Source organism: Emydura macquarii, unplaced genomic scaffold (genome assembly GCF_026122565.2).
Source record: "Emydura macquarii macquarii isolate MOO-44397 ecotype Brisbane River unplaced genomic scaffold, CSIRO-AGI_Emac_v2 contig_2636, whole genome shotgun sequence".
Lineage (NCBI taxonomy): Eukaryota > Metazoa > Chordata > Testudines > Chelidae > Emydura > Emydura macquarii.
The window spans coordinates 22,182,499-22,199,459 of NW_027132773.1; the positions used below are offsets into that span (position 1 = coordinate 22,182,499).

At 42.4% G+C, this 16,961-nt stretch overlaps 1 protein-coding gene across 2 annotated transcripts in view; it reads left to right on the forward strand.

Annotated features, from left to right (window-relative positions):
- Window positions 1-4,066: 4,066 nt before the first annotated feature.
- The window catches only part of CPED1 (cadherin like and PC-esterase domain containing 1), a 169,872-nt gene continuing 156,977 nt past the window's right edge, over window positions 4,067-16,961 (forward strand). For both annotated transcript variants that reach the window (XR_010922862.1, XM_067564278.1), the window contains exons 1-2: window positions 4,067-4,204; window positions 4,653-5,133. Coding sequence is in view for 1 of the 2 variants with exons in the window: in XM_067564278.1 (XP_067420379.1) it covers window positions 4,882-5,133 (252 nt within the window). In the remaining variant the exon portion in view is untranslated. The remainder of the gene's footprint in view (window positions 4,205-4,652; window positions 5,134-16,961) is intronic.

The following is a 16,961-nucleotide window of genomic DNA, read 5'->3' on the forward strand; positions in this document are numbered from 1 at the left end:
TATAAAATTGCTCTTAAAAAATCTTCCATTTATCTACTAAGTTTAAAATGAAGATAGTGTATAAGTGTGTCATTCTGGTGAATTACAAGTATATAAACTTTGTTGTAAAATAACTCTCAATAATCAGTGCTTTTTACATATTATTTGGTGGTATTTTTATAACTACAGGCCTTTTTTCACTTAAACGATTGTTATCTCCTTGCACTTTGTAATTTAAACCTAGTTGTTCTGGAAAAGAGCAGTTGTGAACAGGTCTTCAAACCTATTATCTCCTTGGCAGTTTTGGCATGGTGAAACATTCATTGCTGCAAAATGAGCTGTTACTAGTGACGAAGGCCCAGTCCTGCAGGCACTTATGCATGTGCTCAACTTTATTCACGTGAGTTGCCCCACTGCAGTTAGATTACTCATGTGAGTAAAACTAAGTAGGTAAGTGCCTAGACTCCTCATCCTGCAATAAGCCCTGTATAGGCAAATTCCTCTGCCCATCTGGAACCCCAAATAAGTCTTTTCAGAATCCCAATTGCTGCCAATGCTTCTGAATTGTGAGTATGCCCTGTGATTTTTTCCCCCCTGAATTGTTATCAGTTACTCTTGGCCACCATCAGTTCAGGAATTTCAGGCTGAGCTAGATGTGGGTGGAATTCCTACTGTGGGCACCAGAGGCCACTGCTGGCAGATTTTGGCTGCAGAAGCTCCTGGGGAGCCTGAGCTATCAATGCAGTGCAGAAGAAGAAAATAGACTGCTGCTGGGGGGAGCAAACAGCAGGAAATCCCAGGTGAAAGTGGGGGGAGAGGGGAAGCCAGCCCACAAAGCGCCAAGCAAGTGCACCAAGTACAGTAGCAGGAGGGAACTGTCCAGGGATACTAACTGGAACAGCAGTGCCAGCTTCTGTTTACATTAAGAGTTTGGACACTGGATGATATTACATATGTGTGTGTATGCATAAATAATTTGCCTTCTAATTTCTGATCCGATCTGCCTTCTGATTTTATTTATATAGTCTATTGTAAAGCTGCGGGGAACCCCTTGCAGCTCTGTGGCCCTGAGCGTGATCCACCTTAATTTCTCCGCACTGGAGCAGCAGTGGATTCACCTTAACAGGCCAGGACAAGAAGAAACCAGCACATGCTAACAAATAGCACATTCCCTTTCAATTGGATTTCAGGACAGAAGCAGCTATGATACACATTTCACAAGGGCTTCATCTCAGGACCCTGGTTCTGCTCCCAGATTTAAGCTCCCAAAGTTTCTAGTTAGGCTGTAGGAGCCTAACCTGAGAGGCGGCAACAACCAGCCCCTGCTCCCTTCTCTCTTGCTCAGAAGTCGGTTGGTGTCCTCTTCCTGTTTATATAGCCCAGCCCTAGGCCAGGGCAGAGATTCCTTAATTAGAGCTCAGGCTGTCCTGTGAGGAGGTGTGTGTGTGGGGGGGGGGGAAACATGAAACAGGTAGTACACTCCTTCACACCTATATAAAATAAATCTTGTGATTTTTGGAACTCCAAAGCCTGATTCTGATCGCACTTACCTCTGTTCTCCGTAACCTCCCCCCCCATATGACTCCAGTGGAATTACCCCTAATTTACACTTGTCCGTGTAATAATATCTGACGTGTAAAAAGTCAAAGAAATAAACAACATGAGAACCAGGCCCCGTAGCCTTGTGGAATCCTGCAGGCAGCTGTAAAAATGACAAGAATCATGTTAGTTTCATTCTGCTGCTGGTTGAGAGAGCCGGGGGCAGCACAAAAGACAGATACTGGAGCTCTTCTCAGGAAGGAAGCCACAAAAAAGTAGAGATGCTATCCCACTCCTTGCAGCAGCTGGGCAGAGTAGATTAGCAGAGGACTGCTCCACAGCAGAATCCAAGAGGTGGCGTGGACCAATCTGTTCTCTGCTCCCCATCCTTGCAACACCACACCTGGGAAAGGGGAGAATCGATGAGCAACCCCTGGAGTTGTCCCCCTACGAAGTCTAGAAGAGAGGACTGACGAACCCCTGGAGCTGTAAGAGGAGCAGAAGTGCACGGAGGGGTAAGGGTGGTTGGGAGGATGGATATTTAATTAATGGGCTGGGGAACAGGGAGAGGGGAGCATAAATGATATGGGGGCGGGGAAAGTGCATAATTCCTGGACTGAGGGCCAGGTAGATTTGTGTGTGGTGAGGACACAGAATTAATTCATTAGAATTTTGGGCTTTGGGGTGAAGCCGAAAGCTCTACATTTTATACAGATGGTTGTTGTTTGATCTCAGTGGGGTCCTTCTGTGAGAACACCTGCATCAGGGGCCAAAATCACCTCACTCCAGACATTTGGGAGAGTTGGCAACACTGTAAGTACCACAGACACTTGGGGGTGTGTACACGGAGTTCAAAAAAATCAAAAGACAGACCAAAAATGAGATTAAAAATGTCTCATGATTTCTAGGGCCTGACTCATGATTATTGAACTTTTGGGATTGGCAACATTGCTAACCAGGATTCTGTACACAGGGGCAACATGGAAAAAAGGCATAGAGATGGAGACAGGAGAGAAAAATGAGCAGTGCTTCAAGAGTGGCATTGTTGTTCTGATGCTGGGATCTTAGAATAACTGCTGTGAAATCGAGTGGTCTCGCAGTATTTTCTGGAAATGGTATGAAAAGACAGCCACCTAGGTTCTTCGCCTGCACCCACCATGCACTGAGTGAAGCTGGAAGGAAGCACAGAAGAACTTTGAGATCCTAGGGCCAGTTCTATGGCACCCAGGGTTTCTCCCACGCAAGGGCAATCTGCAGCTACCCGGATTTGCTGGCTTTCTAACTACTTTGGTGGAGGGAAGCAGCATAAGGGAGCTGGAGGAATGGTTGAGGATCTGAGGTTGTAGTGACATGCTGCAATAATGCACTGAAGCTGGCATTAGGAACTTTGAGTACCTCTGCCTTTCCCTGTACGGAAGAAAAACTTTCTCCAGTGGAGACTGTGGGTGATCTTTAGAATCCTTTTCTTGCTCACAGTAGCCTGGGCGTCAATTAAAGATAATCTGTACAATTAAAATGCCAGAAATGAGACTAAAAACGTGCATGAAATCACCACACCGTGCAGTAAATGCAACAGGAATTGCTGTGACTGAGGAGTGACCCGCAGACATCCATTGTTAAATTTGCTTGTATGGCATTTTTTAATATGCATAGTGTGATTGCTTTAACTTAGGTGTTTGAAAAAAACAGACTCCAAATCTAAATAAATACAGCTACTTCAGACACAAGGATAAACATCAGTCCTCACAGCTGCATACAGTGCTACTCTCAGCTGGGACTCTACTGGTGTTACTGCTGTTCTATATAAGGGTCTGACTTTCATTTTTCATATATATGAGAGAATTTGGGTCCTGGGAATATCCTTTTTCCTTTTTTTCATACACAGCTGAGAACAGAGAACAAAGTACATGGGATATATACAAATATTTTTAGCAATAGGAACTTTATCATAGAAGCAGCTTAGGTTTGTGAAGATAACGCTGAGCCCCTAAACTGTTTCTGTCTGTCCAGCCCTTGTCTTATGTCAGCAGGGAGAAGTAGTAACCAGGCACTTCTGTAGTTGAGATACTGAATGCTTTAGTTGGAATCTTTCTGGCTGTCTTCCTTTCTTTCCTTCTTTACTATTAAATAGGGGACTTATTCATACAGTGATGTTAAGTTCACTGTACACCGCTGAGATTTACCACCTATTGCCATGGCAGTGCTGGAAGTGGTACATACAAGTAAGTCCAGCTCATTGGAAATGTTAACAATTTTTTTGGTAAATTTTGATTTAAATGCTGCAGATGGTGGTTTGATTCTCCATTGCCTGCAAGGTTCTTTTCAATCTGAGTTGTTACAGTAACAGACGACTTAATAACTGCAGTGACCATAGTTTGGAAATATGCATTTTTATATGAGCAAGGACACTTCTTGTTTCTGATCCAGTTCTAATGTTACTTCTCCAGTTCCCAATCTGTGCCTCTTCAGGGCTGAGTGAAGTTAGCCCCACCCACTGTGCAGTCCAGCCTTTATTTATATGATGTCTGTGGCCCAATTGAGTTCAGATGGTGTGTATGCAGGTCTGTGTGTATGTCTGTTGGTCTGAGTGAGATGAGCTGGAGCCATGAGGCTGGGTTGTTCCAAGTGGTTTTAATCAGCAACCCATCAGGGGAGAATGGAAAACTTCTAACAGGATAAGAACTGAGTAAGTAAACATAACTTTGAACTCGAATTGGAACAAAACAAATGCAAAGAAAAGTCTTCATAGTCTGTCAGATTCCAGATAAATGCTCACTGAGAGCTGTGCGTGCTGACAGGAAAAAGGCAATTTTAAAAGGACTGGAATGAAGGAAACAGTAAAAACAAAGTGGGGCTTGAATATATAAGAGGAAAAAAAATCAAATGATTGCTAGCCATGTCTGGACAGTCTCCTCTCAGTGCTAGGCACACATTAAGTTTTAACATATTGCTTCCTTGTACGTATTGTCTGCCGTAGTTTCTTCTGCAGAGCGGGAGTAAAGATTTCTGCTCCTCAGCTGCTGGCACGTAGGTCTGTTCTGCAAATGATGCGTTGGAGAAGGACTACATCCGGCTCATTCCAGACCAGACTGCTAGTGTGATGACTATTGCTGTTTGTTTGTTTTTCTACACAGGTGGGGCACTGTTCCTATAAGCTTTATGAAGAGCTCATGGCAGCGCTCTCTGCCCTTTGGACTTACGACTTTTTGCTGGGTACCATGGTGCTGTTCAGCAGCGAGAATGAGGAGAACTTGAATTAGCAGTGGAAAAATCCTCTTTTGTCTTTTTCATGCTCATGGAACGTGGCCACTACGAATGTTCCTGTGATGTGGAAAAGGGCAAAGTGAGAAAGGCGAAGTGGTCATGGTTTGTGGACACATTCCCTCTTGCCGTCGGCTCTGTCGGCCTCGGCCCTTCCTTCTGGTGCTGGTGGTGGCTGTCTGTCTTTTCTGCCAGACTCTGACACCAATAGGGACCAAAAGATTCTTTTTGGCTGTTGTTAATGGGATTTCACCAAAAAAATTAGCTGAGACACAGCAAGGGAGATACAAGGAGGTCTCCTCAAGGAACACTCATTGCTTCCTCCCCTCCAGTTATTCACAAACCGTGAAAAAGGTAAGGCAACCCAGTGAGCATGCTGCAAGAATGGCTTGAGAGGAGACTGGTAGGACCACCTACGTCCAGCTAAAATTAACATTGAGATTGAAGTGTATGCAAATAAGCATGTGAGTGACCTAATGGCAATGCAGTACTTGTAAACACATCCCAATTAACCAGTTCCTCAGCACACTTTTACAGTCAAATGAATCCATAATGCTTTGATTAAAGCTTTGCATTATTTTTTGAATCCATGGAAACTTCAGGCCTCTTGTACTTGCTGTGCAGCACATATTGTGTTTAGTCTCTAGAAATGGGGTCAGGGCATTTACAGTACAGACACACAAATCAGATGCCAGTGGGACTTCATAAAAATGACTGAGGCTGTTAATTAGCATAGACTTTTTACCTCAGACATTTATTGGCACTGAGAACATAGCTGTACTGTACTGTTTTGAAGTTACCTTCTGGTGCTTTTTGAACTTCGCTGGGATTCCACTGAAAAGCGAAAATAAACTTCATTCCTAAAACTTCTTGTTTTCAAATCACACAGACAGTATTTATTCGGAAGTCTTTTACACTGCAAATTTCTGTTTGTCCTTATGTTACTGATCACATGTTGTTTTGCATAGGGTAGTTGAGACACATATTAGACAAATGCAAACACTGTTACTTTTTTTGTTGGTAGTTTATTAAATGTGGCTTGTCAAGTGGTCCAGGCTATGCTAGTTATTTTTATTTTGGAATCTGGGATTAGCACTAGCACAATTGCATCAGGTATTGTTGAATCCTGGAGGTTGTTCAGGGTGGATTTTGTTGTGAAATTACCATTATGGCAGCACTCAGATTACAAATGAAAACTATTAATGACTGTAAATATTATTCTATGACATATCTATCAGGCTGGATCTGCATAAAGCAATTTAGTGCTGATCTTTAAAAATAAAAGGTGTTATTTAGAAGCCCTTTCACTGGTTTGCTTAGTTATACTTCAGTCTGAAAGGTCAAAAGAATTGATTTTAAAGCAGCAGTTGTGAGAATTAAAACCAGCTATAGCTCAGTAACTTTTGTGTGAACCTTTAATCCACATGTGTGGAAGAACCTTCAGATTTATTTTTCAGTTGTGAGTTTAGATTTTTCTCATGACTTCCAGATATCTAGTCCAGAATTTAACCTCCATAATTTTATATTTTAGCTGAATTTTAACTACTCTCCCTATGGTTTTTTTCAACCATGTAACAAATACAATTAAGCTAACAATGGGAATTAGTATATTTTATAATGTAGTTGCGTCATCTTCTATTTTGCGACTTTTCACGATTATGTATCCGTTCTATTTTGATCACTGTAGCTATAAACACTGAAGAGCATTTTATACTAAGCAGCTTAATATTTGTAAGAGCTGGCAGAGCAGCTGTGAAGCTTGGTTGTCATGTTTGATTAAAAATATCTGACATTTTTCCATTCCTGTTTTGATTTAACAAACATGCAGACTTAGCAGCGACTTCTGTGCTTTGGCTATTTAGGTTGAATGAGAACTTTATGCTATTACAACATGCTACGTTTATTATATTCCCATATGCGTAGATGTGAATATTGCATGCTTATCCTGAACCTATTGTATTTATTTAAATGGATCTGTTAACTCTCATAGAAATGTTTTTCAAGCATGTGCTGTTTTAACATATGTTCTCATTCAGAAGACCACTCACTGCTTGTTGGCTACATGTCTTAAGAAGTTCCCTCCTGAGTCCTATGGAACAAAATGTCTTGCATGTGTTGTGGGTGTTGCTCTCAGTCTTCCTATAGAACATCTTTAGGTTGCATGACTAATCTGAGAGACTAGTAACAGAGAAATCAGGCTTCCCCAAAAAATCTGCCATTGTTCTGTGCTGTGTTCACAAACTGTGCATATGTTTTTAGCTTAGAGCAAATTGTGATGGATGAACTTTTACATTGGTTTCTTATGGCAAGAGCTTGGTGGTACCTAATGCAAATTTTTTATGCACTGCTTTATTATACAATTGTATGTACAGCCATAGTAATTAAGGTTGCAAAACAGTTTCAATTAAATACCCCTGTTTTTTGCATAGTCATGAATAGAGCTGGGCAAATACTGCAAAATATTGTCCATATGCTCAATCACATTATTAATTAATTGACTTCAGTTGTGTGCACTTACTGTGAATATATTCTAGCAAATGAGCTTACTGACAGAATCTTATGTTCCCTAAAATGCAATTTTAAGCAAATATTGCAAGCAGGGACCCTTCATGAATTTCATGCATAAAATTGAAGGAAAATAAAAACCATCCTTGAGATGCTGTCCTGTAAATAACAGCAGCTGATTCTGAGGCATCTGGGATGAGGTAGCATCTTGTGTTGTGCTGAAGAATCTCCTCTGGCTCACTTAGGAGCAGCACAGGTATTGTGTCTTACTTTTCTTCAGCCAGAAAAACAGTTAGCCTGGTGTCAAATCTGGCAGTGGGTTGGGTCTGGACTTGGTATTGCAGCAGAGGCCTCTCCTCTCCAAGTATTATGAAACCGCAATGGTAACAATTTCTCTTGGTTACTACACATGCAATGAAATTTTACCGTGATTTCTGGGTATGCGTAGCACAAATGGCCTTAAGAAGAAACCTGGCATCTTTTAGGAACCAACCTGGAAAGGGCATTGGCAGATTTCTGGAGATGTGCAGTTTTGCTACTTACAGCTCAGAGACTGGAATCGCTCTCATTGTTTAAAGCTGTTGCTTCCAAAAATGTGGAGCAATTTGATGCTAGAAAGTTGATGTGTCCATTTAGCATGTAAATGTGGCTTTAAGCCCATTCAAGATTCACTGATTTGGAGCCACTACTGCCTGTCAAGTGCATAATGCAAAATATGTTTTTTTAATTGCCAAAACACAGATCTAGCTAACAGTCTGGAAATCTTGTCAAATCTCCGGGGCTGATCCTGAAGACCAATTTTCATATGCACAATGGGCAAAACTTTAGTGCTTAAAATTAGGTCCTAAAATCTGTAGCCTGTTTTCGGAGGTGATGAGCACCCATAGATATCATGCCACATAATTTAGATTTAGGAGACTAAATTTAGGGACTTATTTCTGAACATCTTGCCCAATCATACTTTGCAGTTTTCTATAGTGTTTTTCATTTTCAAAACCACGTAGAACCCAAGGATCAAGATAGGCACCCATTTTTGACTAAAATTAAGTTCTTAAGACCATATTTGGGCAACTACCTGATTTTCAGAATTGTTGAGCACCCAATAACTCACATTGAGGCCTAACTTTAGACAACTATTTTGGAATACCTAGTTAGTAATTTAATTCCATCTCACAACATGCCTCGGAAGAACTGTCTGTCTATGTAAGGTACATGTATGGCTTTCATTATTATAATATCTAAGCACTTCACAATCTTTAGTGATTTTATCCTCACAACACTCCTGTGAGATAGGGAACTGAGGCACAGAAAGACTAAGTGACTTTCCTAGTGTCAGCCAGGACGTTTGTAGTAGAACAGGGAGCTAAGCTCTCGTCTCCCAAGTCTGCAGCTAGTGCGCTAACCACTGGACCATCCTATTCCTCACGTCATTTCCCTCTTTTATAGGTGAGGTAATGAAGGCTAGAGTGGGAGGCAGTATTAGTGCTGGAGTCAGAACTCTGGAGTTCCTGGCTCCCAGTCCTGTGCTCAGACCACTAGCACCCCTCTCTAGAGACGTAAATGTACAGCACGGTGTGTATGAAAGTATTCATATGAGTAAACAGGGGATTAGGTGTCAAGAGACTCAGGTGACACTGACCTTAGTACCGAAGGCCTGCACAAGATCCTATATTTCAGTGGTTCCCAACCTTTTTGACTGAAAGCCCCACTAGATAACTCTTAGTAAAACGCACCCCTCCCACCCCACTGCCCTTCTCACTGGTCATAAACACACATAACCCCTATAAACACATATAATGATAATAATAACAACACTAAATTACATAAATAATAATAATAATAATAATAAATTACTCTTACCTGAGTAAGAAGCTAAGCCTTCCCTGACGCAGCCGTCACTGCACACCCCGTGTGGCCCCACCTCTTCCCGCTCATAATGGACTGAGGGTAATGGAGGCAGGCCCTGGTGGGTTGGCTGGGGCTGCTCCAGGCCCCCACCAGTGTGGGGCTGCTCCTCTCTGGTCGGGTGCCCGGATGGTGTGGGGCTGGAGGGGCTGCTCCTCTGCTCCAGCCAGCGCAGAGCCTGGGGGGGGCTGTGCCTGGTGTGGAGCTCGGGAGGCTAAATAACCTCAATATTACTGAAGCCTTGTGGACCCTCTGTAATCTTTGGTGCCCCCCCAAGGGGGTCCCGCACCCCAGGTTGGGAACGGTCGCTATATTTCACTTAAACACAGTGTCAAGGGATTAAGTGAGATTTAAATGGCAAATAGGACCTTTTGTGGGGTGAATTTTGTCCTGTGCTGAATTTGTTCCTTAAGACTATGTTCAGAGATTACTATAACATAAGTAGATGGGGAGTCTTCTCTTTTCACCAAAAAGAGTAGAAAACAATGTGGGAGAATGGAATTTATCCAGCATGGAATCCAGGGTTAACCACAGTGCCACTGCCAAGGATGTGATTTAAACACTTAAATTGATAGCCATGAGCTAGGGGATGAAACCAATTCACCCAAGCAGAGCAGCAAAACCTCTTCCTGCAATGTAGAATACAGATGTACTGGGCAATAAAGTAAAGCTATTCTTACACTAGCGAGGAGGCAGAGTTGCTCTGGTGGAAGGCAGGGAGGAAAGAGTGACAAGTGGAGACAATGCTGTGAAGTTCTTTGATCTCCCCTGTCAGTTTCATTGTGTTTGTCACATAAGAGGAGGAAGAGCTGTGGGAGGGGATATCAGCCGCTGGACAGGGAGGGAGAAAGTTGGTCAGATCTTGTTCACTTCACTCATGGGAACTGTTCTGTTAAAATCCATGGAACTACTCACATGAATAAGGTGAGCGGGATTTCGCATGGAGTCTGTTTGGGATATAGCACTGGCATTTGGTTCCATTAATTGGATAAACTCATGAAGCAAATGAATTCTGAATGATAGCCCTTTGCTTCCATCTTGCTGATCAACTGTGCCAGCAACTCAAGCGTCACTTCTGTGGCTTATGGTATCATCAGAAACCAACTATCAAAGTAGATCCCCATAATTTACTTCCCTGTTCTATATTTATTCAGCAAACAATAGGAAGCAGAATCACATTTCAACCATTTCAATCCAAAATCCACTCCTTCCTGAGTGGGAAATCTCGGCGCATGTAAACCAACATATTTTAAATACCTTCCAGAAAGTGAAACAGGAAATTAACTTCTCCATAGCAACGCAGGAAGTGTTCGAACTTAAAAGTAGAATACAACAGTAACGAGAACACTTAATATTTGTATGCAGTATGGGGCAAGTCAACAAAATGCACAGAAGAGTGATTTGGAATTAATGAAGACTTTCACAGTCCTGTAGGCTGAAGTATTTGGGACATTAGAAACTAATTCACTGTTCTCCATTATTTATTATTTGTATTGCAGTAGTGCTTAGGATCCCCAGTCATGCGCCAGAATGCTGTTATGCTAGGTGCTGTCTAAAAATCTAGACAAATCCGCTCTTATGCTATTGGTTCTTTTCTAACTGAATGCAGTGCAATTTAGTCAGTTCTTTGACTGCCTCTCTATGTCATTGATAATACTGTCATTGCTCACATAGGGCCTGATTCTCTTTCACAGTATATTTCTTTTGGGCTGCTCCAGGGGCGTAAAAGGCTCATAAAGCCAGTTTAACTGGGTGACATGCAGCTGGCACAGAAGATCTCTGCCACCCCTTTGCAGTATTCAACTCAGGCAGCATATCAGGCAAAAGAGGCCAGAGTGCTACTGCACTCAAGCTATTCCCAGTTGCTGGAACAGCCTCTTGAGGCTGTAAGAGAGAGCAATCCTGAGGCTCCAATTAACTTACGTTGTGGGGTAAAGCGGCCAAAATCAGTTAGTGAAAAGGTGATGGACAGTCTTTGGGTCCTACACTGAGAGCAGCTCAGCCAGACCTGAGGATTGGGGCCATTGTCTTCAGAAGAAGAGTGTGATTTGTTCAGATGAAGTGAAGATCAGTGAAATTCTGTGGCAACCACTCAAACTGTTTTTGCTTGCCTGCCAGACCTGGACAATGAACACCTCAGGATTTGTGGTCTTCCACAATGAGCCAAGAATCTCAGAAACCTCCAAAAAACTGATTTCCCCTCTCAACTTTAAATATCTGAGCTAATTTCTTTTTGGCCAAAACAGCAACAATATTTATATAGGGTCTGAGCCAATTGCTGACCAGATTTCATATTTAAACTGGAACAGCTTTAGAGTGTGTAAGCTAAAGTAAGCATCAGAGACCAGTAAAATCTATTGTATTTTTACACATGCATAACTTAAGAGTAGCCAAACCAATTTTAAAGAAAAAAAAATGATAAAAGCTTTTCTCCTGGGCAGACAATTTCCCAGCCATTCTATAATACGCAAACAACTGATTCTAATTTTACAATAGAAAATGATATTTATATCATTTAGAGCTTTAGTATTATGTAAGCTTAGTTCTTTTTGTAGTTCATTAAAATCTCAAGGAACATGCATTTTGTTTGTTTTTCAATCAAGCATAATATTTTGAGAGTTGACTGAATAGGACACAATATTTTCTTTCATTTTTTCCCCTCAGTCCATTATGTACATTTAAAACATAATTACAAACTCTTCTTTTACGTACATTTTATTTACTTTGAGAGTCCCTCATGGTTTCTTTAGAGCTCTCTTTGTAGATTGCCTAAAACAGCATATCAAGCCAAAGTAGTGTCAGTGATTCAGCAGAATGCAATGGCTTTGTAAACTGTGACACCAAATATATTGTGTCAAAGCTGACTTCAACCTCATCCTAAATCACCTGCGCAGACCTATGATCCAATGCAGAGCCTCATTAATTTCAATGGGTCCATCCACATTGTTCTCTTTGTAGAACTGGGGCCAGAGATGCTGTTCCTTATACGTGGATGCCCTGCATGTGTAGTATATCCACTTGCTAACAAAGAACCTGAAACTTCTAATTTGGGAAGAAAAAAAAATGCTATTAAATTAGCTTTAAAACAAAAACTTTTGTCCATTTCATTATTCTTGAATCCAAAGGCAATTACTTCATCTTCAAGATTAATAAAAAAACACAGCCAAGCTATTGGAGCACCAAAAAAAGTCAAAGTAGTAAACTGATATGGTATTTGTACAGATTAGTTTCATCTGTTGAGATCTGCTCCTTCTATGCCATGTCTCAGCTCAGAGTGAATTTTTACGACTGAGAAAAAGGGATTATAAAAGCAAAACTGGCAATCCCTAACTATGAACTATGAAAGATGTTGCTATAATATTGGAAATTTTGACAGACTTCTACTGCTAACTAACTCAACATGGATAGTGATGTAATGCATTTTATATAAAGTAGTGGAAAAAATTACGGGATCACTTGCTGCATAAGGGAAATGTTATTTAATTTGGCCAATTTTTTTAAATACAATGCAACTAAAGTATAGTAGTTTTAAAAACCCCACCCTTGCTTGGTAAGAAAACAGAGAGGAACTTGTACTTGTGTGTGGGAATGCAGGATGAGGAATAAAGGGGCGAGGAAATAAATTTGGGAGCACTGCACATGGATCTTGGAAAAAAAAGGCCAGAAGTGGTGTTGGGCTTCCTATTATATTATTTAATAGCATTATATTAAATGTCAGGTCATGCTGTTACATTGAGAAGCCCCAACATCTCTGTCTCCAAAAACCCCATCATTCTTAATTAAATTTTTATAAAAGTCAGTTGATAGAAATGCCATTTATTTACTACTTGAACAACAGCAGTTGGGGAGGGCCGTACTTTTGATATGGTCTCCCACAGTATTCTTATCAGCAAGTTAAAGAAGTATGGGTTGGATGAATGCACTATAAGGTGGATAGAAAGCTGGCTAGATCATCGGGTTCAACAGATAGTGATCAACGGCTCAATGTCTAGTTGGCAGCCAGAAACAAGTGGAGTGCCCCAGGGGTCTGTGCTGGGGCAAGTTTTGTTCAACATCTTCATTAATGATCTGGAGGATGGGGTAGATTGCACATCAGCAAGGTTACAGATGACACTAAGCTGGGGGGAGTGGTAGATATGATGGAGGGCAGGGATGGGATACAGAGTGACCTACACAAATTAGAGGATTGGGCGAAAAGAAATAAGATGAGGTTCAACGAGGACAAGTGCAGAGTCCTGCACTTAGGACAGAAGAATCCCATTCACAGCTACAGGCTGGGGACGACTGGCTAGGCAGCAGTTCGGCAGAAAAGGACCTCGGGGTTACAGTGGATAAGAAGCTGGATATGAGTCAGCAGTGTGCCCTGGTTGCCAAGAAGGGTTAATAGTATATTGGCTGCATTAGAAAGAGCATTGCCAGCACATCGAGGGAAGTGATTATTCCCCTCTATTCGGCACTGGTGAGGCCTCATTTGGAGTACTGTGTCCAGTTTTGGGCCCGCCACTACAGAAATGATGTGGGCAAATTGAAAAGAGTGCAGCAGAGGGCAACAAAAATGATTAAGGGACTGGAGCACATGACTTTTGAGGACAGGCTGAGGCAACTAGGCTTGTTTAGTCTGCAAAAGAGAAGAATGAGGGGGGATTTGATACCAGCCTGAAAGGGGGTTCCAGGGAGGATGGAACTAAGCTGTTTTCAATGGTAGTAGATGGCAGAACTAGGAGCAATGGTCTCAAGTTGCAGTGCGAGAGGTCTAGGTTGGATATTAGGAAAAACTTTTTCATTAGGAGGGTGGTGAAGCACTGGAACGGGTTACCTAGAAAGGTGGTGGGCTCCATCTTTAGAGGTTTTTAAGATGCGGCTTGACAAAGCCCTGGCTGGGGTGATTTAGTCGGGGTTGGTCCTGCTTTGAGCAGCAGGTGGGACTAGATAACCTCCTGAGGTCCCTTCCAACTTTAATCTTCTATTATTCTATGATACTTCAGAGCACATCACTAGCTAGGTTCACTTGGTTCTTAATGCTTCTGTTTTGGCTCTACCTGTGGTGGGAAACATTAGAGACCAACAGCCTGAAGAACTTAATTATTTTAAAAGTTTCTCTGATGTGTGTAGCCTGGAGACAAGATCTCCAAGGCTACTGGAAGTGACTGAGGTAGATTCTATTTGTGCATTAGATCTGTATCAGAGCCTTTTGGATCACTGGTTCCCAGAAGCAGCAATGAGTATGGAAGGTTTCTGTCAAGGCACTTTTGGAAAGGCAGTGCTGGATGTTTTCCCCAGAAGTGACTTTTTTGTATGCCTGCAGGAATTAAATTTGTTAGTGCTACAGGATTCTCGGTTTTTTTAGTGTTCCTAATGAGCACTATGTATAGTGTCTGCCCATCTTCCAGTTACAGCATTTAAAAAAATATTTGCCTAAGAACTGAAGTCTGCGCCATTGCTCTGTTGTCTCTCTCTCTCTCTCTCTCTCTCTGCATAGTGTTTAATTGGTGTATTTGCATATTTGTAAGGTTAGTGTCTTATAAATATTCCTGATAATCCATAGCCCAGGGAAGATTCCATGTGCATTACGGCTGAAGTTCAAGTGGGAGTGTGAACTTTGCCAATACCAGGAGCCAGTTTGCCCCTTCCCCTGGGAGCATACCTTCATAAGGAAGGTTTAGGATGGCAGCAGAGTTGTCATGGGCCAAGGCCTCCAAGCCCAGGGACCAGGAATTCACCAGAAAGGAACTCCCAGGTCTATAGAGGCAGAAGATAGCCTCTTTGTGTCTACCAAAGTGGGGCCCTCTGCCCCTGGAAACACTGCTCCTTCAGGAGCCATGTGGCAGATTTCCCTTGTAGCTGCTCTGTAACAGACATAGAGTGGACTCTGCAGAAGCATAATCCTTCAGTGGGATTTTCAAGCAAAGCTCTCTTCACTGAGCAGGGAATGGTACCATACAGATTCTGGTCTCCTGCCCCTTGACTTAGCAGTGTTTGACACAGGCCTGGAACAGGTGTAAATGCTACACAAGGTGCAAGGCTGTGGAGAAGCAGGTCACAAGTCTTTTCCTGGCCTTTGCAGCATAACAGCCACCCAGCTTGTGAACTGCACCTCCTCCCTTTCCCTTCCACCCTCCCCTGAGCACATGCTCCTTTTTGCTGTGCTGTGGTCCTTAAAGCTGTGAGTTCTTCAGCAGTGTAAGTTTTTTTTGTTCTTTGTTTGCTTGTTGTTTTTTCCCCAATTTGAATTTTGAACACTTTTATTCAGCTATGATTTTAACTTCGCTCCTGTGGGAGACTACTGATGAGAAGGAAAATAATGTATCTTTTTTGTCTCGCATATGTTAAGGCCTGATTTTGTGTGAGCAGAGGTGCACAAAAGGTTGGTGATGTAGGAAAGTGTGCCAATCACACACGAACCTTGACAGTAAGCACTGCAGTAAGCACTCTGATTCACAGACCTCCACAGGTATCTAACACTAGGTGGCATCACCCAAGATGACACTCGTCCAGCATAAAATAAAAAGAAGCTTTACTATTAGTGCAGCAGAGAGAAAGAAACAGCTCAATGCTCACTAACGTGTAATGTTGTTCAGTAGGGCTTAAATTAAATAGCATTAAGTAACATTAAAAGAGAAAACGGTTCTCCAAACCACCAACTAATAACAGTTCACTCTCTGGTTTAGTAATCTAGAATGATTCAAACTCCTATATGACCACATTCCTTTTCAGAGGGAGTCAATGATTTAACAATGGGTTACACCAAAACATCTTGGTCAGGTGGCTAGGATGCTAAGCTCTGAAAACCTGATTTCTGTTCCTGTCTCTGCCACTGAGCTGATGGGTGACCTGGGGCAAATCATTCACCTCCATGTGCTGCAATCTTCAAATCTGTAAAATGAGGATAATGACATATACTTTTCTTTATCAAATTCTTTGAGCTCTCTGGAAGACAGCACTATGAGGAGCTAAATATTATCCTCCTCCTTATCATCATATTTAAAAAGTCCTCCTGAAGCAGGGTTTCTGAAGTGTAAAGGCTCAAAGTTCCTCTAAGGAACTCCTGAACAGTCATTGGCAGGGGCATCAGAAAGCAGTGCACAGCAGGGAAATGCAGTGTGAGCTCGAGAGCCACTGTCATCTGTGGAAGTGGTTGAGGGAGGACAGGAGCTGGTGCTAGATAAATGGGCAATAACAAGAGGGAGGGATCTGCAACTGGGACGGTGGAGTCAAGCACTGACTGGGAGGAGGAGGAGCTGACTTGGGAAAAGGACATAGGCTTTTTAAAAGGGAATAGGGGAAGGTTCTGAATGTGTGGAAATGGAAGGAACAGTAGTGTTCCCGAAGACAAGAGATGCTGCCCACACTGTAGGTTGCCTGGCATGTTAGTGGGCGGTAGGGGTAGGCTGTGAGGGGAGGCGTTGGGCGAGGTACATCCCATGCAGTGTACTTGGAGTACCCCTGAGTTTCTGGGCCCAATAGATTTGTAGCTGAGTATGTGTGGAAAAAAGTATTACAGTCTGCTTTATACGAAATACTAAAAGCATTCTCCGATGCTGCTGCAGGGGAATTAGCTTCCATTGAGAAAGATAGATTTTATGGTCGGGACATGTTTAGAATGTCACTCTAAGCCAGTGGTTCCCAACCTTTTTGACTCGAGGGCCATAGATATCATTTTTACAACCCTGAAGGGCCACCTGTCTCTGCCAGCAGAGCCCTCCCCCCACACTGCAGCCAGACGGAAGGAGTTATGTGAGGAGGCTGCAGGGGAAACCGCTTGCGTCCTGTAG